Below are 26,177 nucleotides of genomic sequence, written 5' to 3'. Positions count from 1 at the left end.
ATCTCAGCCCTTGGGTCAAACACTACAGATTTACAGGAACTTTGGGGTGAAATGGAGGGGAAAGGCTGGATCCTAGGAGGAAGAACAGAGGCGGTTCAGTGTGGAATCCCAGATTTTATACTACAGTGGATTTTGATACAATAAGACACACTGAGGCCTGATTTGGCCAGGAAGACTAAGGCACCGACTTCTTGAAATCCTCCTCAACATCTCAGGAGGCAGTGACTGATTCAGTTTGTTTAATACTGTGAGCTGCTCAGGCCTTTAAAGTGCTGTTATTGATTTGGGAATTATTAGCAATGGCAATAGTGATAAATAGTTCTGTGAAATTAGATGAGAGCAAAATACACAGAGCTGTTTAACTCTGTGACAAAATAAACGTTTTCACTTCTACAAAGCTTTTCTGTTATAAACGAACACAAAGAACTAGAAAGGGTTAATTCATAAGTACCACCTTACTCTCATAGTTTAGAAAAAATACTCTTTTGCTTCACCAACTTCTTTTAGATTGGGGAAGATTGTGAAGATCCTTGCCCACCTCCTGAATAAAATTCTAAGAACATGGAAGATGCTGAAGAAATGCTGAATTGTGTGATAGGCAAGTGATAATAGCTTGTTTTATGGCTACATAAAGTGATATTTCTCCATAATAAACTTAAGGTAAATGAAAAATTTAAACTTTTCAAAATTACCAATGGTAGAAACTTCTGATTCATGAGGATTCAGATCTAGAGGGTAATATTTTGGCTACAAAAAAAGTTGTTTCCACTTCATTCCTAATCTCCCTTTCTGTGGAAAAGTATAATTTTGTTGGGGTTCCCTTGGGATAGTGCTATCTATAAACCTTCCAGGAAAAACTGGTAAGCCTGCTCAGGAAAGAAACCATAAGGGTTGGGAAAATGTGACATCCACATTTGGGTTTGTTTTGCAGTTTGTGTACATTTCCTCAAACACTAAAAGACATTACCATCTATATGGTTACATTTTCCAGCAAGTGTTGCCACTAATTTGGACATGTGGCTTTGTATTATGATTTCAACACTGCTCAAAAATACACAGCCTTTCCTGAAACACAAATAAGGCAATACCTAACTATCAAAAATGTTCTTTACTTGGCTGTTTAATTGTGTGTAATATATAAAAGCATATATTGAAAAAAGTGGAATTGCTTACCTCAAAAATATAATCTTTTCCATCCTTTCCATGCACAGCTTTAACAGCACAGATGTCCAAACCACCAAATATTTCAGAACAGGTGTCAACCCAAAGCTTGTACCTGTTTCATAAAAATAATTTTTTTCTGTGAGTATCTCATCAGGCTCTTGATTTTCTACAGGCTTACCTAGTAATGTATTCTATATAACATTTGCCCTGTATGAATTTTCCCTGTATTGTCAGTTGCATTTCTCACAGTAGTAGCTTAGAGGTACTGGCCTTATTACTCTACTTTTCCCAGCAGACTCCAGCAAAGCTGTGGCTCTCTATCCTGACTTAGTGTTATGCTGGATTCTGTCCCAGTTTAGATTGATCCAAAATTTTGCGTTTGCTCTCAGCTGTGAGTAACCTGAAGATAAGCTGTGCTGAAACACAAACACATTTAGCTCTATCCCACCCTGCATTGCCGAAGCCCTCATGCCAGTACCCCCAGCTGGTTGTGGCTGGGCTGCCACAGAAATTCTCCACAGTAGGAGGATTTATCATCTGACCAGTTTCTTTGGCTTCAGAGATGCCAAAGGTTTTGAGAAAGTAGGCTTGTTTTTTTCTGGGAAATTCAAAGTTGTGCCTAGGTTCAAGTGTGATGGTCCTGCTGCCTATTGCGCTTGGCAGTGTGCTTAGTTCTGGTTGGGTTTTACTCTTGTATCAGGAAAGTGAGTGAGTCTCCATCCCAAATTACAGATCCAACTTGTTCCAAAGAGGCAATGATGGCTTTATACCTATGGCACTAAACATGGCAAAAGAGAAATCAAGCCAGAAAACCCTTAAGATGGCACAAGAGAACCAGATGTATGACTAAATGTTATATAGCATGCAGACAAGGATAATTGTCTTCATGTAGGGTTACGGGCAACTACAACAAAATTCAATTGGAATTCAAAGAATGCAAAGGAATTCTACAGCTCCTAAAAAAGTCTAGCGTTTCATACAATACCAAACATAAAAACTCCTCTGCTTCTTTTGCAACATCATGGTAAGAAATATGGCCCAAGGAATGGACATTTGACCCATTCTACACGCAGGAATATGATTTATTTTTCTTTCTTTCTCTATGAATAGAGAGATTATCTGACCAACAAGGGGGTGAAGTGGGAATTAGTAGTAAAAGAGTGAGGCAATTTGTGTGATCAAGCCCAGAGCTGCAGGTGACATCAGCACAGAACTGTGCCGGGAACTGCCTGGGGTGACATGAGCTGTGTGTGCTCGTTCAATGGCAAGGACTGACCCAGGGGACACAGAACAACACTGGGAACGTTCATTAACTAACAGCAGAGCTGGGTATGGGATCAGTCTGTGATGAAATGACCCTGAAAGGTTATGCAGGCAGATATCACAGTGACACCAACTGAAGGACAGGATTTGCTTAGAAAAGAACCCAACGAAAAGAAGCCATTTATCACGAACTTTCATTGACCAGCACTGGAGTCTAAACCAGAGCTGTTTCCTCTAACAAACTCTCTCCTGCTCCAGCCCTTGAGCTATGATCATAGATTTGCCACCTCAGGATTTTCCATTGCAAAACCCTGCTGTAATAAACAGCTTTTCACTGTAGGATCAAAAGAAACTCATTGCTGGGCTGAGAGTCTCATTCATGTACAAGTATCTTCAGGAACAGCATCCTTTCCAAGTGAACTTATTAGGTCACATTCTTTATATTTTCTTATATCAAATCTATTCCAGTGGAAAAGTTTTTCTTTCCAGCAGAATACAAAGAAATTGATAAAACTGTTTGAAAAGATCCTGATGGTAATATCTAAGAAATGAAAATAATTTTTTTTCCTGGGGGAAACATGTTTTTTGTCTAATATAAGAGGTTTCTTTGGATGCCTGACAATTTCAACATCTGTAGATGAACTGACTGCACAGTTTGCATGCACTTGTTTATAAATAACTTTTTTTTTGCTGCTAAATCATCTTAGAAAGTCATGAGGACAGCAAAACTTGTCTTTAACAGAAAATATCTGGACTTTATATGAAAACAAAAATGAAGACATTTTCCTTAAAATATTGAAACATGAATCAGATTTGTGAAATTATTTTTAATAGTCTATCTTCTGCCAACACACACAGAACTGGAAAAATACAGTTATATTTGGAAAGGGAGGTTTTGGATGGAGTAGTCTGTAGTGTTTTAAACCCGAGGTTTTCACAGTATGTTTGACAAAAAGTCACAGTTCTTATTTTCCCAGAGCCAATAATACAGTGTGCAGCAGCCCTGGATAATAAAGGCAATTAATACAGGATTGCTCCAGGTGTGTGACAGAAAATATCAGGTGTGCCAGGTGAGGTGGGCACTGCTGGCACAGCTCTCTGTTCTTCTGGAACTATCTGGGGAGCAGAGTCCTTCAAACAGGGGGGCAGTGAGAAAGTGTAACACTGAAATGTGCTGCTCTTCCACCTCCTCTCTGCCCCTTGCTGGGCCACAATCTTTCTTTTCTAATTTCTAGACTCAGATTTGTATTCAGCCAACAATGTCAATCAGGTAGTGCTTTCAAAGCACTTCTTCCTCATTCATGGCATGCATTATAAATTAAATGCATCAGATCTGATTGCTCTTGCTGTGTCGTGAAACTGCTTCAACTCTTCAGAAAACTTTATTTTTCCCTCCTCTCCCTTGCTGTGCAGTGTGCACTCAGTGGGTAATCACACATACCCCTTCCTCTTATGAGAAAACATCCATCTTTTCTATGCTTGTGCCTTTGTTAGCTTCAAAGTTTTGGTTTGTTGGACTTTGTTTTAATGTGAAAATACCTATTTATTTTTTATAAAAATATACTATATATAAATATAACCTCGCAAAATTCACAAAAATTATAAAAAATTAAATTACATATTTAATAGATTAAATATTATTAAATAAATATATTATTATTAAACAGGAAAAATACCTATTTATAATCTCTAATTATCTTACATTCAAAAATGGAAGTAGAAGCAAAGCACATGGAGTATTTCCAGCAAGTGCAGGGCCAAGGGGAGCATTTCCCACTCCTACTGATACTGTTCATTTTCCTCAGGGCAGAACTGCAATGCCTGTGTTTTCACAGAACAGCCCATGGACTGTAATTACACACACACCAGAGCACAGTCTTGCTTTTCCTTCTCAGTGAAAACATAACCTCACTTGCTAGAGGAAGGTGGGTGGGAATGAGAAAGAGAAAATGCTGTGGCTCCAGTCCATGCCCAGAGCGGAGCTCAGTGAGGACACACAGTCTAGACAGGGCTTGGACAGCAGGGAGCTGCAATTCCCATCTCACTTGTTTTCACCTTTCCAGGGCAGGCAATGGTTCAGTTCCTGTGTCTCCCTCAGCTCGTAAGAGAGACCAAGTGGTAGGTTCCAGACTTAAAAAAAAATAACAAACAAACTCCCCAAACACCAGAAAAGGATTACTGTTGAACTGTAAGACCTTTCAAATTACGCTTTTATTGTACAAATTTTCTTCAGTTAAAACTAGTAGCAGCCTTTGGAGAAGCTGAACAACAGAAAATTCGTAACCATCTAAAAGCTTCTCAGATTTATTTTTTGCAGGGAGAAGAGGTTTAGGTGTTGTGGAGGAACTTGGAGCAAATGGGGACTACAGTAAATCAAAGTAGAGAGCTGGAATGATGGCATGAGGGAAATAAGCTTCAGTGTATCTCACCAACAGGGGGAAAAGCCTCACAGTGAAGTTTAGTGGAAATTTATAAAAGAAAAAAATAGCAATTTAGGATTGAAAGTAGAAAAGAGAAATGTGATTTAAATAGGTAAAGTGAAGACTGTATTGCTTGGTTATAATGAAGGAGGTAGAAAGAAAAAAATTTAAAACAATGTGCATAGGGTAAGACTGAAAGGTAAAAGAGACAAAGAAACCAGAAGAAATGAATGACAGGTTGAATATAAAATTTTTAAAAGGAATTCCAGTAGTTTTCAAGGTGCAGATACAGATGTGGGAACTTAAGGGTGTACATAAGCACCTAAGGCTGCTGCATGTGGTGAGTGAACTGTGAGAGGAGCCATATGAAACTCTTGGCTCATCTTCTTTCACCTAATTGGAAGATTTTCTTTCCCAAAACAAACATAAGACATGCACTTACTGTGAATTGCTTATCAGCACTGGGATTTTCTAAAAATTAATTCAAAATAAAATTCCATTAATTTTTTTTAATTTTTTTACATGAGACGACTTACTTATCTGACATAGCAATTTGTTCCAACATTGCAGAGCCCGTGTTTGTCTTCCAGTTTCCAGATATGGAAGTTCTCCTGAAAGGGGGAAAACATTACAAAGAGAGCCAGTGGTTTCATACTTTCACTGTCCATTAAATTACTCTGCTTTTCACATGAACACAGTAGCAGTATTTACACCTTTTTCATACCTGGCATGTTGTAACAGAACATCTAAACCATGAGGAATTCTGAGAGACATTGCCATTGTCAGGAATACTTGGTTGGAGGCACGTTACAAAGTATGACAGTGCTGTGAAATTTCTGCTCCCCGTTTATTCATATAAGACTTTTTAAAAAAAATCCAACCTACTCTGATCGACAGTGTTAGCAAAGAGCTGGGATGATTGTAAAGGGACTGATGGCCTGGAACATACCGTTACTGCAAATGGAAGTGTCCAGAAGCTTCAGCTTGTCGTTTCAAACCCGTTACACTGCAGAGTTAGGTCCCAATACTTAAAAAGCAAGATATCTATAGGGTTTCTAACATCTCTGAAGTGATTTCAGAGCTGTTTTGGAGCTGGATTTTTGGGTTCTCCTCCACTTTTCACTCTTTGCTATCTACTAATATAATCTAAATAGTCTATGCCAGGACCTGAGTACACTACCTCCTGTTTAATCTCTAAGAAAAAAAATCCATGTAAAGTTTTTTTTCTCCTCAGACCTTGGGATTGCTACCAGGGCTGAGAAGATTACTGCTTTCTGAAACCTAAATGCTGTACTGGGAAAAGGCTAAGGATACAAATTATGAAGTGTTTCCAGTCAGTAAAATCGTAGGAACATCTGTAATGTATTAAAAGTATATTAGGCAGCAGCTATAGTTTTCTCTCCATTTTTCCATTAACATAATTATGAGGGTCAGTAGCAATTGTGGGGGAATACTGACTTTTCTTTGGGAGTCTCATAAACTTAGCTGAATTTTAAAGCACATGATGTCATGTTCTTTGTTGATGTGGGAGAAACTAGTGAGAGGGGAACATGCATGTAATAAGCCCAGTAATAAGACTGTGTTGTGATTTCTGCTTCATTTTTTTAAGTGATATTTTTATATATTTGTCTACTTGCAAATTAACAATTTTAGGTTCATTACTACTCTACACACACATTCTGGATCAGAGAGATAACACTCCTCACAAAGCACAATCCAACTCTATCGCAGAGTTCTCACAGGCAGGGACTGTGCATGGACTATTTTAGGTGGCTTTTAGGAAGCAAGATGTGACCAAATCAGGAAAAAAACATCCTGAGGACTTTTAGCAAGTATTTAGTTCAAGATCCTCAGCTGCAGTGATGTAACCTCAGCCCTAGAGGCTGACTAGAGAAGCAAAGAAGGTTTGCTTTTAGCCCTGCTTTCACTGCCCAACGCCAAAGGCTCCCTGTTGAACCTGAAGAAATCTCACAACTGATGCTTGGTGGGCTCTAAGAATGCTGTAGGGACCAACTGAGGAAGGACAGACCTAACTGGAGGAATCTCAGCAGCTTGTGGGCTTGACACAGAAGCCCTTCAGGACCAGAGGGGTTCCATCAGACCATGGTTAACTGCTACAGAACTATCTAACCAGACCATTTGGCACTCTAAACCCTAGCTATGATTTCTGTAATTAACATATGAATTCCTCTACTGACACAGGAAGGTTTCCCACCCTTCTTCACTTTTGATAATTGCTAAGAGTCTTTCACATCCTTATTTCCTCCTCTGTTACTAAACACTGAAAAATAAATAAAACAACTCCTACACTTTTGAGTGCTTTACACTTAGGCTTAGCATGTTTACACTGGATTCGGTCTTTGCAAGAAGGAAGAACTGTTTTAAAATTGCTAAACAATTCATAGTAACTTGAGCTTCCCCTTTTCCAACATCTTCCTGCTTTATTTAGTAGCATTTACAGTACCCAATCCAAATTGCTGAGACAGGGACTGGTCATCAGAAAAATATGTAGAAATGTCTGCCTACTACCCTTGTGTAGGCAGCCTGCTCTGTGGTTTGATCCTCTAGCACTGTTTCTTTGGTTGATGTGCTTTACTTTTGGTTTATTGACCTTTTGATCGAAGTACTTTAAGCTCTGGGTTCAGAGCACTGCTTTTGGAGGGGGGATTTAGATACAGGGCTTTTGTATTTCTGGTTTTGTACATCGTGTGTGACCCTTTTAAACTCCATTTCCTTGAAGTCAGCTGAATTCTGTCCGGGTACCCAGGGCAGTTAAGTATGTGTCACAAAGGGTCCAAGGAGCTGTGGTATTTACAGGGATCCAATGCTGCATTTTGGCCATAATCTCCACTGACAGACAATAAGCACCAGTGTTTGGTGAGTCATGGATCCACTTAAACCACAATTTCCCACAGAATTATAAAACTGAAGCTCTTAATAACTCTCTTTAAACTACAAAAACAAATGTTCAGCTGGTATTTTTTTGCGGTGACTCTCTAAGTGCTCTGTTCCTGTGTCACAGAACAAAATGAAAACCAGCTGTAAAACAATATTCTACTGACATCATGGATATGTATGCACATGAATAATTTTTCAGACATTTGGTAAATCTTCTCCTTTCCATGATGCTTTGTAACAATGGATCAGTATTTCATTTTTGTGTGTGAATAAGTTGTATGAAAGAATCTAGAGAAAAATGATCACTAGGCTTTTAGCATTTGGATGAACCCATAGTTTCTGAGTAGAAACTTAAAAATAAAGAAAAGGTAGGAGGTTGTCATTTCGACTTATTTTTGCTGTCCCTTAGGTCAACTGCTTCGTCTGTGAAAAAGAAAAATTTATGTTTCAAAATGATAAATTTATGTTTCAAAATGATAAATTTACCATGGCTGACTCTTCCAAAATTTCTAGACGCTGAACAGCATTTAAATTTCAAGTCAAAGGAGAAAAAAGAGTGGCTCTCTCCTACAAAATGTTGTGGTCCAATTTCTACCACAAGGGATGAGCAAACATTACTAATATTGCATCTGTTATGTGGTGATGTATCAGAGCCAGTAAGAGCTGGGCCTTATGCCTAAGACTCTGCCCTTGGGAGCTGTAAGAGTGGGAAAAATCAGCTTAATTTATTATAAAAAAGAGAGGAGGGGAGAGATGGGCAGCACAACACAAGGAATCTACCTGTCAAAGCACCAACACGAGAGAAAATACCATCCAGACTTGCAGAGGCAGAAATAGTTTCATGAAAAGGTCTGTGATGGAGAAGGAAGGTTCTGGGAGGCACTGGGAGGAGGGTAAGGGCAAGGCTGGTGAATGAGAATCCAAGGGGTAGGAGAGAGCCTAGAGCAACAAAAAAGGTTAGGAACAAGAGGTAAGGACTAAAGAGACAGGAAGGTCTGGGCAAGCAGTGGGACTGGATCAAGATATGGCCTGCACAGGTAAGAGAGGTGACCTTGAGGTGTAGGAGCACTGTGCTATTAGGAAAAGTAGGATGGGTGTCCTCAGAGAGGGGGTAAAGCCAGAAAAAGTCAACAGTCTGGAGTACCAATGTTAAGACAAACAAGCAGAATTAGAATCAACTTTCCTGAAGCAGCTGGGGATTAAATGCTGTATAATTCAGAAGCATTTTTTAAGATTCCTGTTGCCTTTAGGGAGAGGTGGGGAATGCCCAACACACCAGAATTCTGTAAGGGAGCATGTCACAGTTCTGTGTCACTGAAAATCACCAGCAAGGGATTTCAGAAACCTTTCAATCCTCACAAGCTTTTTGGGTGTTCTGCCTTGGTCACTGTGCCCAACTCAGATTTCCAACACACCCTTTCTGCAAAATTTAGATAACTCTGGGTTCAAAACAAATCAGAAAGAGTGAGTGTCCACACTGCTGGGTGGGTCTGACCTATGGGAACAGTATTTCCACCCAGGTCTGTGCTGTGCTTTCTTGAGGCCCCTCAGATGTATTGTGAGTGGCAGATGAACTACTGAGCTGTTCTGGAAAGGCCCAACCTTTGGTGTTCTCCCTCCAGTGCCTGGTCAGTCACAGGTCAGGAGAGACCAGCAGTTACTCAGTTTGGATCCTCTGACAGTCGTGTCTTAGCGGAGAAGTCAAGAGTGTGTGACCTTCTGATAGCAACCTAAGGAGATATATTTTTACACATTGGGCAAAAGGTTCTGCTTTCTCATAGAACTTGTCAGCTGTTCCTAAATTACTTGACACTTAATGTCAATCCACTTAAAGTATAAAACATTGAAATTATAAAACATTTTACGCATTTGCATTAACCAAGCTCCAACTTTTCCTGCTCCTGGTATTTATGCTTTGCTTGGAGTTCAAATGTTTCTACTCATAAAGAACCTGACTGATAAAGAACCTTACAAATGTTGACATACAAGAAATCTCTGATCCCTCCAATGTTCACCAGTTCCTCCAGAAATATCTCTGTGTGTGTACATGGGTGCGCGTATGTAAACGTACATGTGTATTTTTATCTGTATTCTGATATATTTTTGCTGCCTCAGAATCATAAGCATGAGGGAACTAAGCCATGAGATTATCTAACTTGACTTAAAACCAGGAACAAAATCAGTGTACATCAGATTACATTGCTTGATAATTAAAAATTGATAAGTAAAAATATATATAAACACAGTTACCATAGCTCAACTGCTACACGACAACCTTTAATGTTGTCACTTAATGTTGTCTGTGAATATGAAACATCCGCTCATATAGTCATGACCTTTAAACAAACACCTGGATTCCAAAATTAGAAGAGATTTTCCTCCCTCTATGTGAAGGTCACTGCAAGATTGGAATTGTTTTTACATGTGTTATGTTAAAAAGAAAGGGCTTTGTTCCATAAAAGTGTGACAATTCAGATTTGTGTGAATGAATGACATCCAGCTATCCTTAGAGGGAGAAGAAAATTTGATCCTAAGTTGAAAAGACACAAAGGAATCTTTTTTAACAAGTTCCCTACAAAAACAAATCCCCTTCCAACTGTTTCTTTCTTTAAAAGAAAATAATAAGCACAGGTTAGCAGAAAACCGACTCTGGCAGGCTCACATGCTGTCTTATTCTCCTCCTCCCAGTCACAATCAACTTAAAAAATAGTCTTGATAGATCTAAAAAGTCTGAAACACTCTTTCCAGAGAGTATGACAATGGAGGCATGGAGTCACCACATCAGCTCAGAGATTCATCCAACATCATCTCATTGGTGCATATCAATTTTGAAACAAAGCAGGAAAGAATATAAGGTTTTGGCTCACATGTACGCTTTGTAGTTACTGCCTATCTTTTGGATCCTGATGTCATATTTGGAGTCTATGAAGGGCTCAGTGGTGGCGTAGGTCTGAGTAAGTGCTACCACGCTGGCTATGTCCTGAAAATCGTAGTGGTTGTCTACCTTGATCTGCAGTCACCATGTCACAAGACAACAGCATATACAAAAGAAAAAAGAGTAATTAGGAATAAAATGTAAAATTTCAGTTGCAAATGGCATTCATGAGAAGTATGTTTTCTGACAGCATGAGTTTATTTAAAAAAGTGTAGGATATTTTATCTGATTTCTAGATTCTATAACATTTTTGCATTAAAGTTTCTGTTTTTCTAAGCAAAATATTACCTGTTCATCTATGGAAAGAAAATTGCAGATAGTGGAATTTCATTTTGCCTTAATTTTTTTTTTAAGTGGTGGTTGTCAAATATACATCTGCAAGCGTTAGCATTTTTTAAGGTGTGATATGCAACCCTAATTTATATAGAGTTCTTGCTGCTTCTATAAATTGCTCAAGTAACTAAATGTATCTGAAGCCCACCATGAAGCTCCTCCCATGAAGGAGGAGCTGAAGGGTCAGGATATCCTGATGAGTGCACATTCACAGGAAGCACAGAGGGGTTGGCTCAAATCAGCAGGATCATTATTCTCATTTTTCTCACTTCTCTGCAAGGATTTGGGCTTTGTGGGAGTAGAATTTCCTAGTTGTGGAACACTGTGCTAAGGTGGTTCTAAATGGTACTTAAGCCATCAACTTCATCATCTTGAAATAAGGAGGAGGTGGAAAAGTGGGGAATATTGATCTAGAGGGAAAGGGAGGAGACTTTAGTGGACAGAGAGACATCGCTTTTGTCCAAGGGAGGGCAAATCTCTGTGGGTGACTCAAAGCTGGCTGAAACAGGGAGTAAAAGCGACTCAGAAGAGAAACCTTGGGGCTGGTAGAAAATGGGAGAGGGAAGGTGGATCTCCACCATACTGCTCCAAAGGACATGTCAGAATGGTGAGGAAAGGAGGCAGGGATTAGTATTTCTCATGGTATCTAATATTAGGAGAGTTTGTAACTCTTTGCAAGTCCAGTGTCTCCTTTGCTTTTACTGTCACCTGGTACTTAAAGGGACCCTGAGGGCCCTCAGGGAGGTGGGACTTGCATGTCAAACAGCATTTAAAAGTCCAAAGTCTAACTATTCACTCCCAGCTCTCAGATGGAGAAAGATACAGAGTAATTTGCCATTTGAGAGCCACAAAACTAGACACAAAGCCTGCTTTCAACTTGATTTTCTGAAAATTTACTGGCCTGTACAAGTGTAATTGGGACCACTGGAAACACTCCTGCTGGCAGTGCCCTCAGGGAGGCCTGGGTTATGAGGAGAACCTTCCTTTCCACTCTGACTAAGCAGTTAATAACAAAAGGCTGGCATTTAATCTCTAAGGGTTTAAAAAAAACCCCCTAGATTTATTTCTAGACATATGACATGCTGAACATTTCTGTCCATTATTTTTCTTTCTCTATAAACGAGAGGTGAATATTGAAATAAGGCATAAACATTCTAACAATTCACATATGCAATCCACATAAACTGCAGTTTAATTAGTGGTCAATTGTGCTCTCAATTAAATTGGTTGCTGGATTTCCACTGACTTACTAACTATGAAATAAAGCAAAACAGTGATAGACGAAAGAAGATAGCATACAGTACAACTTGTAATAAAATCAGTTTTCTATTTCTATTACTAGTGGCAAACATTATGTTCATGGAGCTTTTGAAGATTCAAGATGATAAATGTAACTATTCTCTGATGATTTGTTTTAAAATCTAAAACACTTAAAGCATTGAAATGTTTTCAGTGAGTGAAGTTACTCTGTAATGACTAGAAATTGGCACTGATAGCCGTGAAATCAGGATTGGAATCATATCCCATCGACCCAGCACTGTGAGATAAGTGATACCAAAACAACTGTACTCACCACTGAAATGCAATTACTTTGGAGAAAGAAAGCAGCAGTTATATAGTGGTATGAAACAATCACAGAGAATACATTAATAAAAGTTCAGTATCAAGCTGAAACTAATAAAGAACCAAGGCAAAACCTTCACATATTCCCAGGTTCAAAAAGCTGGATTGTGCAACAGATCTTGACTCTCAAAGAGTTTCAGTGCAATCAACCAAATTAATAAACAAGGTTTTGCTTCGAGAAAGCATCTCAGCATATTTCAAAGAGTGTCCTGGGCAGGGCAATGCATAAATTGCAAAGGCCTCCATGTGAAAAAATATTGTGCATGTTTCTATTTTCCTGAAGAGAGATGCTTTCTTGAACAACAGACAAGCAGAGATTTGCAAGGGTAGGGATCTGAGGCAGAATCTGGACAGTTGAAAAGTAAAATATCCAGGAAAAGAATGAACATGCACAGTACTGTAGACAAACACCCAGGCTCCTGACATGCAATAAGTAGCATCTGCACCTTTCCCATGCCTGAATGAGCATGTCCAATCTTCACAACAACAGGAAAGGTTGGCATTGTTAGCTGAGGGGGGAAACAAAACAGACAGGTTAGAGATAGCAACCAGCAGTTAAAGGATTAAGCAACATCATTTAGGGAAATTATTTAAGTATAACAACAATGAGGCCAAAGCTGCTCTTGCCATGTAGTTACTCGAACTGTTAATCATCTGTGTAATTCTGTGCTTTGATGACTTACTGTGTGTGTTTTCTGAGGTCTGTGTTATTCCCAAGACAGCCAAGTGATGTATTTCTCTTTTCTGCGTCTGTCCTTTGACTTCACTTTTTAACTGAATTTCTGCTGTTTCCTATTTTATGTTTTCCTGCTTGTGTTTTTTGACCCATAAACTCACACTCCTCAAGGTTATAATCATTAACAAGGTCAAATTAGCCACCTTTTCAACTTGATTTCCATTATTTAGCATGGCTATAGATACATTTTGTGACCATTTATGAAAGCAGTGATGTTTAATTCACCACGAAGCTTGTTTTAAAGGCAGATCCTGACACAGAACATCCAAGTTTTCTAGGAAAGCTCCAGCATAGAATGCAAGGAATAATTCAGCTATTGGGTAGGAAATCAAATATACAAAAGCATATGAAAACACTTTATTCAATGTAATGGCAGTGGTTCTGTCTCTCAGAGAGGTCTGTAAATGGCCAGTTTTACTTCCATCATTCATTTGAAGTTTTATATCTCCCAGTCGTGGGCACAGCTGGCACTTCTTTTTCTTCCACCTAAAATGCACATATATTGAACATCTCTCAACCAAGCACAAACACACAGACTTAGTAGAAGAGGATTGTAACTAGAAATAAAAAACTGAACACCTGCAACATGTAATAAAACTGGGAAGCAGTAGGACAGTGCTCCAAAACCTTCATTTAGAACCACATTTCAATGCAGTAAATACAATCAAAGGCAAAGCTGACGCTTTAGAAAATGAACTAAGAATTACGAGAGGTTTTATGAGATGTCAGTTTTCCAAATACTTAAAAAGGATTGGCAAGAGATTAAATGGAGTTCACACTTATCTCACTGTGCACAACATTGCACACAAAGACACAGAATTTATATGGAAAATATCATGGGACAGTAAATGACATTGAAATCAAGAATAGGAAGGTCATTTGGTGTTTGGTAATGCCCGAACCTATTTGCAGGTTACAAAGTTGGTTACAATACACACACACTTTTCCTATATTTTAAACATTTATTTTCAATATGATTTTAAGATGTCTGCTTTAAAAATACTGGAACTGCACGAGAACAAGTGGGCATTCACTGAAAGGATCATATTCCACACTACGTACCCTCACATTCCCAGTACAAGACATGAATCTCTTTGTTTTCTTATATTTTTTTTAATGAACTTTCTCTGATCTTTCTAAAATGCATACTGATGCAATATTATATATAAATATATATATAAAGGACATCAAATCAAACCAAGTTCTTTGTTTTTTGACAGAATCTCAGTTTCTGCTCTGCCTCATCAAAAGAAACAGAAGGAATCTTTGGATCTACCCTTTTAACACACCAGAGTTTTCAAAGCCTGATGAAACTACGGGGTCCCAGAGTTGGCAGCTGCACAACACAGGCTGGAGAGGTTTTTCACTGATTTCTGCATCAAACCCAAAACTAGGGCTAGTGTGTCTTTGGAGGAGAGAACCAGATTTGATTTAAAGATGTGCAGTTTTCCTGGTTAATTTATTTTATAAGTTAAGATCTCATATATGTATCTTCTGCCAGGGCATCCTTGAGCTTTGAAATCCAGGACCACAGGCAGGCAGACCATTCTCAAACCATCTCTTAGTTGTTTATATTACACGTGTAACTGCAGCTGCCACATTTCTGTGCCTGTGTAAAGGGAACTTGTATTTTCTTGGAGAAATTCTGGATACTTTGGTTAACATTGCAGAAATTGATAACTGAAAACTCTGAACACCCTTTATTTAACTCTTGTTTATGCACCACTTAAAGCCCTGGTCTTTAAATCTAAAATACATTCAATTGCTTTTTAAAGTTCTGTTTCCATATAACCAGTTTAAGTTAAGGCACATAAGCATGAAAAGAATAGGTTAGTTTCAGAATAGCCATAAGCATTTGCAAAAGCATTATACAGTAAAGGTCACCTATACAGCAATTTAAGAAGAAAGTCCTTGCTAAACTGTAGGAACACAAAGTCCTGCACGGTCAACATCTAGTCACTTGTGGATTGCTTTCAGATTTTAAAGCTAGGCAGTTTTTTTTAATTTTTGGGGGTAAGAGTGGGAACAAATCATTGCCTGACTCAAGAGTCATAAGGACAGGACCACATTTCTATGACTGAACTACAAACCACTGAACTGGGGTTTGTAATGGAAATGCTCTAACTATAGAAATACAAATGGCACTCCTGTAATTAAGAGGACCACATATCTTCCTATGATCCCAAAGCTGTGGAACCCTCTGTGGGCCACAGGAACAAACACCAATTCATGTTGTTTTTTTTTTTTAAAAAGGAAAAGTATCTGTGCTTTCTACCTCACAAAATGCACTAACATCATTTCCCTCTGGAGCCTGATCCCAAGATTCCATGTGGGACACCACATCCCAGCACAGCCTGAGGGAAGAGGTGGCAGCTGGGAAAAAGAGCTGAATGATGTGTTTCAAACTTCAAATAGAAAAAAGACAACTAGCACAGAAGGCAGACAAAATTAAGTTATCCCAGCACTTCTCTTGTTTTTATCAATCTCTGTGACAGGCCCATGAACCCAGGGCTGATGAAGTTGTAGTTATTTCTAGCTAGCTAGCTAGCTATCTGTCTGTCTGTCTGTCTATCTATCTACCTATTTTATGTGATAAAAGTGTGATAGTGATGGTGAAAACTTACTGGTTCCATGATTTTTCCCTTTAATTTACCGTATAATTACTTGATAAGGAGGCACCTTGAAAGAAGATCTATCAATGGATCCACTTTCAACAGAGTGGATACTAATAGGACTCACTGTGTGTTTGCTTTGGAATGTATCACTGAGGGGCAAATGCCATTTTGCAAAAAAATTCTACAGTGGCAATGTAGGAACACATATACAGGCAGTTGAGGTATATACTGATATTTGCTAATACAATGTCATTAATCAAAATAACACCGAGTATTCAAATGTTTTATCAGCTCAAAAATTGCAAAGATGGGTTCAGTCAACACACTTCCATTTATCTGGTTTCAACTTCTCATATTGTTATTTTGTGTAAATGTGATGTCTCATTTCAACAGAACACTGACTTAGGATAAGTTGCATGACTCACTTCTATGATTAGAACTAAGTACTACTACTTGAAGACACATTGCCAAGGAGAGCAAACAGCAGATAAAAGGCAGTAATGAAAAATGTTTTGAAGAGGAATCCTTTTAAAATCTGGATAACAGAAGTCAATTCTTCAGTTTTAACCTCACAAATATTTAGCACGGAAGTGGCTTTACTGAACTGACGTGTTTCAATGTTTTTTGTCATATACTAATAGCATGAATAAAAATTCATAGTTAATGACTGGACAAATCTAATGGTTGTTACACCTTCCAACTGGGGGTTTACTCACAGGTGACATGAGTTGCAACGAGTGTAGCAGTAATGTTTTAACACCACTTGGCAGGCCAGGCACTTCCCTAAGTGTTAGAAGTCTAATGCTCTCATGGTTAACTGCACTGTGGAAGGGTTTAAAGACACAGGAGAATTAGGGATTAAATATTAGAAGTGATTAAATCTGTAATGGAAATACAACAGAGTATATGGGTTTAAAAAGTGATAATAAAATCTGCAATCTCCTGTCTGAAAAATCACCATGTTTTTAATAACATCTATCTTTTTTCTCTCCAAATGACTATCTATTAGTGTTTTTCATTCAGGAGCTCATTTGCTTGCAGCTTAATTCTTTACTATCACTTTATTTTACATAACTACCATTTATTTTATCATTTTCAAGGCAGTCCAGTTGAAAACCAATCTTTTCATGGCATTGCATGAATGTCCCTGAAATGGATCCTGTGGTGGGCCTGACACGTTTTTTCAGATGAACACCTTTGAGGTTAATTGTTGTAGTTGTTGCAGGAGCAATTTTTCTAAAATTAATGGATTTGGGGTTTTGGCTGTGTCCTTGCAACGGGAATACAGCAGCTGGGAACTGACACCAAGAGGAGCTGCACTGGCAGAGCTTCTAAACATCCTGAGATCTGGACTCCACAATCTCCGTGGGGAAGCTGGAGGCCCATGTCCAAGACTCATCCTTTCAAACCACTGCCGGCAGCAACTGCAATATTCTTTAATTCTTTTAAATTGCTGAAAACAACCCAGACAGCAGCCCCTCAACAGGCCTCACAGTTGTGGATTCACCATTCATTTTTCACTGGATCTACTCGTATTAGTTTGATAAGAGCAAAGACAGTACTGGAACTCAGGATATTCATTATTTCTCCAGTTTTCCATTTGCTCTTTTTTGTTTCCCATACAGGGAACCTACAAAGTAATTACAGCTGCAGTTAAGCTATTTAGATTTACAGACAAGGAACTACCTGAAACAGGAGTTCTACTGACGAAATTACAGGGAGGATTTGACCCAGTATTCTGAAGCTGCTGGATAAATCTGAATTAAGGCAAGTGTGAATTGCCAGCCCAGTGTTCTGACACAGGTCACAGAAGCAAGTTTCTCACGTCATTAAGTCTCTTGGATTCAGGTCATGACAACTGTGGGGTTACCTAGCCTGGGACCACAAAGCTTTTTGAAACTGCTGGGGCTGGGAGCAGTAAGGGATCAAATCATCCTAATTAAGGCTCGAAACGCTTTGGATTTTTCCTCCTCTGTAGATGTTAAGTTATTACATCAAACGTTCCTTTTCTATGTTGCAAGGAAAGTTTTCAAATTGGATCAAACACAAATTAGGTTCAAAGATTCATTAGTTACTGGTCAGAACCTATTTTAAATGCCTGAAATCCGCAAAATAACATTGCACTACTTTTCTGAAATGTCAAGATATTTTTAATATGTTGCATATGGTTTTTTGTAGGAGATTTGCATATGGCCTATCTTCTGTTCTGTTCCCATTAATAAGTACACAGAATGAACAGGACATACAGCAAATTCAGTCAGGTTCAGAAAAGACTGCAATTACTGGTCTTTGCTTTTGCCAGAAAGTAAGACAAATGTGCCAAATTAAAACAGTTAAACAAAGACACTGATCACATTATATGGGTGCTTAAAAGAGCAAGCAAGTATGTTGAGAACTGCTATTGTCACATCAGATAACCAGTGAAATCATGGGTCCCAGAGGACTGCATGAACACAAAAAGGCTTGAAAGCTCCTGACCCCTGGTCTGGAGATGCACAGTAGTAAATTGGCAAACTGGCTGCATTCAGAACATATTGCAGGATCAAAACTAAGCACACCCTGCCAGCTAAAAATTAGGAAAAAATAGTTAAAGATAAAACATAGAGTTTCCCTTCTCCTCATCTGTCGCAAGCTGGCAGAGGATTCTTTTTCTTGTTGAGAAAAGGAATCCATACCCTTCTGGAAGACTTAATTTGTTATCTAAGCGTAGAGTGTTTGTCAAAGAATTCATTAACATTATTCAAACCACCATTTCTGTCCACTGGCCTAGAGTATATGACAGGCCAACAGCTATGCAGCCTAGTGGTATTGAGATCCCCAGTTTGGAACTGCCAGGTAGAAAAAAACCCCAACAAACCAACAAACAAGGCAAACCAAAAACTGCTCTGTGAGAAGGAAAGTATTGAAAGAGATGCTACAATTCTGACATCTGAGCAGTTAAATTAAGAGAATTATAAAGCTCATGAATTAATGTTATGCCCAGGAAGAAATGCCCTATTTTCACATTCTACTGCTACCAGTATTTTCAGCAATCTTTAATGAAAAATCAGAAGTAAAATGAGTACTGTGCTACAGTACCTCTTGCTAAGAAATGCCTAATGCTTCTCTCCTTCCTGAATCCATTTCCTTTCAACTGAAATTTGGGTCCTGTGCATGCAGTTCCAGCGTAGCAGCAGCAGCAGAGAAAAAACTGTTCCTTNCTGCAGGATTTGTGCAGCGACCAGAGATTTGACATCTCTCCTTACAAACACACCTCTGCCTCCTCAGTTTATTCTTTTCTAAACTCGAGCCAAACACATCAACAAGAGTCATGTCCTTCCAGTGACCATAACAAAATAAACCTCACTGGTGTTTTATGGAGAAACTCCCTCTGTAAGTTGAGGCAGCTGCTGCAGTTCTGCTTTGGTGAATGTGGGTTGACTCTGCAGGATTTGTGCAGCGACCAGAGATTTGACATCTCTCCTTACAAACACACCTCTGCCTCCTCAGTTTATTCTTTTCTAAACTCGAGCCAAACTCGAGCTCCTGGTCAGAAATGCTATGTAATGGTTCCCCCCCCCCGGAATGGAGTCTGTTAGTTGCAGGAGGTGACACAGTTTTTCCACAATAATTTTTGAAGGAATTCTCTGATTCCAGCTCAGCTTTGAAATCCCAGGATTGTGTACACCCGGTCCTGTAAGGTTCAATAACTACAACCACAACCCCATTCACACCTACCTGGGAATCCTGTTGGATATTGGCACTGTAGGGCATTTTCATAGATGGTAACACTGTGATCTATTATGTAGAGATGCCTAGAGATCACTACATAAAAACACCATGAATACTCACTAAAAGCACATCCTTTTTTTATTTTATCTAGCTATGAAGCCCAGACACTCAACTACGCTCAATTTGGAAAATGAAAAGCCATTTGCAAAATGCTGACAACTATAGACATTTCAGGTCTTTAATTTCTGGACACATCCACATCCTCAAGAGAGTATAAATTTCATGTAAATTAGCTGATAACATTAAAGCTGGCTTACAGTTAGAGACAGTTCTAGATTAGAATGAAAATCGAAAAAGAATTTATAATTCTCTTACTGATGTCACAATAGCAAGGATAATTATTACCATGGCTTCCTAACACTTCATCTGCACCAACCTTTTAAAATTGAATATTCTTTGTACTATGAGATTGAAAAGACAAATATCCCTTCGTTGTATCAATCTTTTGCATCTGCTCATCTAAAGATTTTGTAAATGTGCTTAACATGTCCTTTACTGATGAAGGGAATATTCTAGTTTGATAAAACTTCTTCCACAATACCTCCAGGCACTATTATTGTCTTGGATAACATGTAGTGCAGGTAATACAGTTACCCAGTAGATGGCTATAGAGTTAACCAGCACAGTCTCCATTTGTATTATTGTTTGCATTTTGCAATAGAAATACCTCTCCTTTCCTATTGCAGAAATTTCCTGGACTTTATAGGTCTGGTTAGTAGAGTGTCATCCTGCAATTTCTTCACTGTAAGTCTAATAATTTAAAAGAAAACCTTAAAATTCAAGCTTCATACACTATGGCACCCAAAGGTTTATAACTTCTACTGGAATTTAAGTATTTTTTAACAATGCTCAGGGTTCAATACAGGTTGGTTTCCAAGAGATATAATTTGAATTCTTCTAAATTTACTTTGAATTCTTCTAACTAAGATATTTTCTAAAATATAATCAAATCTGTCTATAAAAATAGAACTAGGCAAAGATCATCGGCTAAAAAAAAAGTAAAAAAACCCCTTCTGCTGGCAATAATACAGACAACACAGTTTTTTGAAGGTTGTATTCACCCTGCTTTAATGTCCTCATGGTTGAGCTGACTAGAAAAGCCACAGTAAGAAAAAAAAAGAGGGGGTGGAGAAGTAACAACAAAAAACCCCAGGTGTTGCATAAACATGACTTACCTCGAGTTCAGTGTTTAAATATTTATCTTTCCAATAATCCCCAAGCAAGGTTCATTTAACCACTCTAGTTCCATGTAATTTATTTGTGGAATATGCATCAGCCTAAATCTAATTTTGCTCTGCTTACTTTGGAGAAAGGAAATTTAAAGTGAAATAAGGAAGGTGGCCTTTTATTCATTTTTTCTTTCCCAGAAACAGGCAGGAAGAGTCCTAAATCAATAAACAAGCAGCAGATGTACTTTCTCTGGTCTGTTTCGTTTTCAGAAAACACAATTTCCAGATAAAGTGAGGGCTCAGCCAGGCAGGAGCTCCTGTCACCACTGGGACAGCCCAGCACAGGCCTCTCTACATCAAGGAAAGCAGGAACCTCATCCTCAACCAGCTGCTGTTCCCAACAAACACAGAGTCTGGAAATGTCGAGCCAGATTTTCCCCTGCCTTGTACCTGCCAAAAGTAGGTGTAAAATTCTGTGTCTCTGGAGTAAGGTTTTATACCCCCAAGCCAAGGGAGAATCTGATGTGCTTTGTATTTTTTTTTTTTTTCAGATACAGGTGCATTAAAGAAATCTAAAAGCTGAAGTGGATAAAAAGAGTAGAACTTTAATTTATTAGTGCGCCAGGTACCCAGAGAGAGGCAAATACACTTCAACTGTGAGTCCTTTACCCAAAACAGAGAGTTAAATTGGTTTATAAACTAAGTGCAATTGCTGGGCCACCTCAATTCCCACTGATGTTAATGGCAGCTGGTGCAGAACTGGGTGTTCTGAGAACATCGTGCCTTCATCTCCCATCAACATCAACTCCAGAGCCTGGATCTGCAGAAACCACTTCCCTGAAGTCACTGCAAGGCTGGAGATGACCTTAGTGTGTGAAGTGACACCACACTGTCATCAGGAAATCAACCTACAACGTCTTTGTCCCCACGACTGGTTTTTCAATTGAAAAATCACAGATATCTAAATCAACACCAAGTGATCTGATGGCAGAAAAGTCTTCTATTTTTAATAGCTGCTCAGTATAAAAACAGAAATTGTCACTAAGAAGGAAAACATTAAGTGTACTGGCAGTGAATCAAAGAGAGCAGTTCCCACAGATCCCTAGCAGAAATTCTGGAGACAAAAACTTTGCAGAAACAAATGATATTTTGATTCTGGCATATCAGTGTTTCATTCAATCCTTGTCATTAAACCAACTAATTAGCAAACTGCTGCCTCTAAAGTCAAGAAACATTTTGCCACATTATAAAACAATTACCCCAATTGCTGTGACTATAAACTGGATGGTTTTTTTTACTGTAGTGTTTCAGAAGAGACAGCTACAAATATTCTCCCTTTTGAAGCAGGTAGTACATACAGAGGCACTGGAATTTAAAATCCCTGAAAGCTCACCTATTTTGTGAAATATTATTCTAACTCCGAATTTTCTACATGACTGGACAGGTTTTGTTCAGGATGTGTACTGTGACTACATCAGGTAAACTGAAAGTAGTTTTTAGGAGAAGTAAATGCAATGCCAAATGAGAACCAGAGAGAAAAGAATCATAGCAAAGCATCAAGTAGGCAACAGATAAACTATTGCTGTGGAGGATCCTGCCTGCTACCGTTCTCAAATAAGATTCATTTGCTACAATGGAGAGAAAATAAGATTGAGATGGATAAAAAAATTGTACTCTGTAGACTGCCAGGAGATAATGCCCAGAGCAGGCAGTCCAAGGAAAGGACTGAGTAGACTCAGACCACCGGACAGCTGGAAGGGACAGCAAGGTGGCCCTGGCACATCCCATCACAATCAAAAACCTTTGGAAAAAGCTGTGTGGACAATCTCTATGCAGCACAGTTCAGGAACACCAGTGGTTTTAGTACAGGTCTCTGGGGGCTCTTAGAAGACAGAGTGATGGTAATTAATGCCCACGGTGCTGTTGATGGCTGCTAATGCCTCATAGTAAAAATTAACAGAGCCCCTGACAACCACAGTACAAAAAGTCCCTCCAGAATTAGAAGTCCTGTAAAAATCAGGATTCCCTTGGAGAAGAGATGAAGCTGCTCATAAATTTGCCTGCAGTTAGGTTTCCTGCCTTGTTTTGATATTGCACAACTCAACAAGTACAGTGGCTCATCCCCAATCCTCTTTATTTGCTTGTATTTTAGAAGAAAACAGACATTAGTTGTTCAACACCAGACTTCCTCATTCAGACAGAAATGAAAAATTGCCAAGTGTTGCTTCTACTGTGTCAATAACAAATTGAAGGAATCAGGATAAATGAACTTCTCTGTTTCTTATTAGCAAGTGGCAGCTGTATCAGAACAGAACCAGGGAGTGGGCACGATTTCATCCTGCCCCCCTCCATCCTTTATGAGTGTGATGACATAATTTGCTATGATATCATGCCTTACTTATCAAACTAAAGGAAAACTGCCATCATCACATACTGTGCAGTGAAAGAAGCCCTGTACTGTTAGTCCATTTATACAAACAGAAATCTCTTTTTATTTTGCTTATATTTGTAAATGTTGGCTATAAATTCTCTACTATTATTTAAGATAAAATATTATTTTGCTTAAAAGTTAGTCAAGGAATATTCCCGTCTTTTGGGAATAATCTTTTTATTTTATGAGGTCAAGATCTAACTGTAATACAGAATGGGTGCTGAGTCAAGGGTTCCTGCTCACACAGAATCCCAGAATGCTTTGGGTTGGAAAGGATATCAAAAATTGTCTTGTTCCACTCCTGCCATGGGCAGGGACACCTTCCACCAGCCCAGGTTGCTCCAAGCCCTGTCCAACCTGGCCTTGGACACTTCCAGGGATGGGGCAGCCACAGCTTCTCTGGGCAACCTGTGCCAGGGCCTCCCCACCCTCACAGGGAAGAATTCCTTCCCAATATCCCATCTAACCCTGCCCTCTGGCAGCGGGAAGCCATTCCCCCTTGTCCTGTCCCCAGTCCCTCTCCAGCTCTCCTGGAGCCCCTTTATGCCCTGGAAGGGGCTTTCAGGTCTCCCCAGAGCCTTTTCTTCTCCAGGTGAACACGCCCAGCTCTCCCAGCCTGGCTCCAGAGCAGAGGGGCTCCTTTTAAACTCCCTAAAAGTAATTTTCCTAATACAATGAAAACCACCACAACATAAAATATAAAAAAGGCCAATGCAGCTTCAAGCTAAGACCAAATGCTTGCTGATACTGTTCAGTGATAACAGGTACTTAAGCACTACACTGATACCAGAACAAGATATAGGGAGTATTTGTCTCCTCTGATAGGCTAAAAGTGTATTTTCTTGCACTTGTGAGAGTATGTTTCTGAGTACAGACCTACTAAAATCCCTTTCAAAAGCTACGATGTAATTGTCTAAACTCTGACAGTAACGTGACAAAACTCACTTTTCAGAATGAAGATTTACCAGAAAACAGGAGTTCTGCTGAGGTTTCAAAAAACCTATCCCTCCCAAAGCCAGCTAGGGGGAGGGACCACTGGGTAATACATTTATTGAGAACCTCTCCTATGGCCACTCGCTTCTCTAGGTGTGATCATACTTACAATATTCCACCTATGCACAGATGGCTTTGGGACACTCCTAGAAATCCAACTGAATTATCCCAAGAGCAGTTGCAGGCAATACTAGGTAAGATCATAATTAAAATGTGTTAATGGCATTTGCACAATTGATATGCATATATTTAGTTTTAACATTTTTACATTTCTACACACTCAGGTGAAAGTATTTAATTCTCAACTATGTCTACAAGATAGTGGTAAATTAATTTTCAACTTGTCACAAAATTATTTTTAAGTTCTGAGCATAATGTTTTTATATTGATTATACATTTAGTTTGATTGTACTAGATATGAAAGTCTTGAGGACATGCAGAGCATAACTTGACATGTTCTGGAGAATCTTGGACAACATGTGCCTTAAGTAACCACAGGACAGGTAGAGCTGCACGCTCAATGTGAGAGAAGACAGTTTGCCCAGCATATTTCTCTATTATTTGAATTTTAAGCAAACAGTAATCAAATTGGTCTACTTAGATATCTATAACAGCAGCCATGTGATGTCATATGGAAACCAATCAATGGCTCCCAATTAATTCCTTCATCACTTCCTAGTCCTACTGCCCTGAGACTTGAAAATGTATAGTCCCAGACCCACTGAGGACAGAGGCCACTGGCATATCTGCTTTGGGGTTTTGTGGCCTTCTTGTAGCCTGAACTTCCTGTGTAAGGCTTCAGCCTCACATCTTTTTACCTCTTCACTCCCATGAAAGGAGTCCATTTCCTCTCGGTAAGAACAGAGATGTTAACAAGTCTAAATTATTTTCAGGTGTTAGTCCTGGACTTGGATCCAGCCTTATTATTTCATGCCAAAACTTCAGACTGGAAAAGTGAAAAATCAAAACATGGCTGCATGAACTAAGTCAGGGTATAGTGTACAACACTTCTGGCTCAGTGCTGAGTGTGGGTCAAAATTTTAAAAATGAGACCCAATTCTAATAATTCTGAGTACCTATGTATTTTTTTTTTAACAGTGTGTCTCAAGGCAGATGGGAGGAACAAAAAGAATCAGAGTACTAATATTTGTATAACTGTTCAGAAATAAAATAAATCTGTTGCTGTAAAACATGTACACATCTCCATAAAGGTAACAAGCTACTTTGGTTACACCTAAATCTCAGCCTCAACAAAATACATTTTCATGAGTCTGGATTGAAATGGTTCAAGTCATGTCAATGAATTTTCAGTCCTAGGCCTGATTTGGGAAGTGACAAAATATGCAATCCTTTAGGCAGCCCTGTCCTGCATGTCAATGTAAAGATGTATTTTATTACTCTCTAATCAAACTTTAGATTGCTTCCTCATGAAACATTTTTCACTATAAAAAGAGGGTGGCTACAGGTTCCACATACCCAGATTGTTACAGCAACCAAAGATTTGAAGTTGAAAAAGATTTCCAAACTCTGTACTTATGTCTGTATTCCACCTAGAACATCAGCCAGAAAATACAGACACTGTGATCTGTGCTGAGCAGGACTTACATCAATAAGGAATGTGGGGAAAGAGCTGAGCCTCCAACATACACCACTGGGATATTTTTCCTTGTTATTTTAAATTAAATCTGTGACAAAATTATTTTTTTAAAAATGCCTTTTATTGCAGCCTTTATGTGTAATTCATTATTCCTTGTAACTGCCAATTGTTCAAGGCTCACAAACAGAGCATTGAGACCTTTCCCTTTCATGAATGAAGTTCTGTCCAG

The 26,177-nt window shown here is 38.9% G+C and overlaps 1 protein-coding gene across 1 annotated transcript in view; it reads right to left on the bottom strand.

Annotated features, from left to right (window-relative positions):
- Window positions 1–26,177, bottom strand: part of SYN2 (synapsin II) — a 171,523-nt gene that overhangs the window by 31,454 nt on the left and 113,892 nt on the right. The window contains exons 7-10 of the mRNA XM_017832755.1: window positions 13,083–13,145; window positions 10,613–10,755; window positions 5,384–5,458; window positions 1,174–1,276 (exon numbers count right to left, since the gene is read on the bottom strand). Of these exons, the coding sequence (XP_017688244.1) occupies window positions 1,174–1,276; window positions 5,384–5,458; window positions 10,613–10,755; window positions 13,083–13,145 (384 nt within the window). The remainder of the gene's footprint in view (window positions 1–1,173; window positions 1,277–5,383; window positions 5,459–10,612; window positions 10,756–13,082; window positions 13,146–26,177) is intronic.

The sequence above is a fragment of the Lepidothrix coronata genome, unplaced genomic scaffold (assembly GCF_001604755.1).
Source record: "Lepidothrix coronata isolate B3197 unplaced genomic scaffold, Lepidothrix_coronata-1.0 Scaffold205, whole genome shotgun sequence".
In the NCBI taxonomy this organism is placed as follows: Eukaryota; Metazoa; Chordata; class Aves; order Passeriformes; family Pipridae; genus Lepidothrix; species Lepidothrix coronata.
Note: the sequence above shows the minus strand (reverse complement) of the source record. Positions and strands in the feature narration are given on the sequence as shown.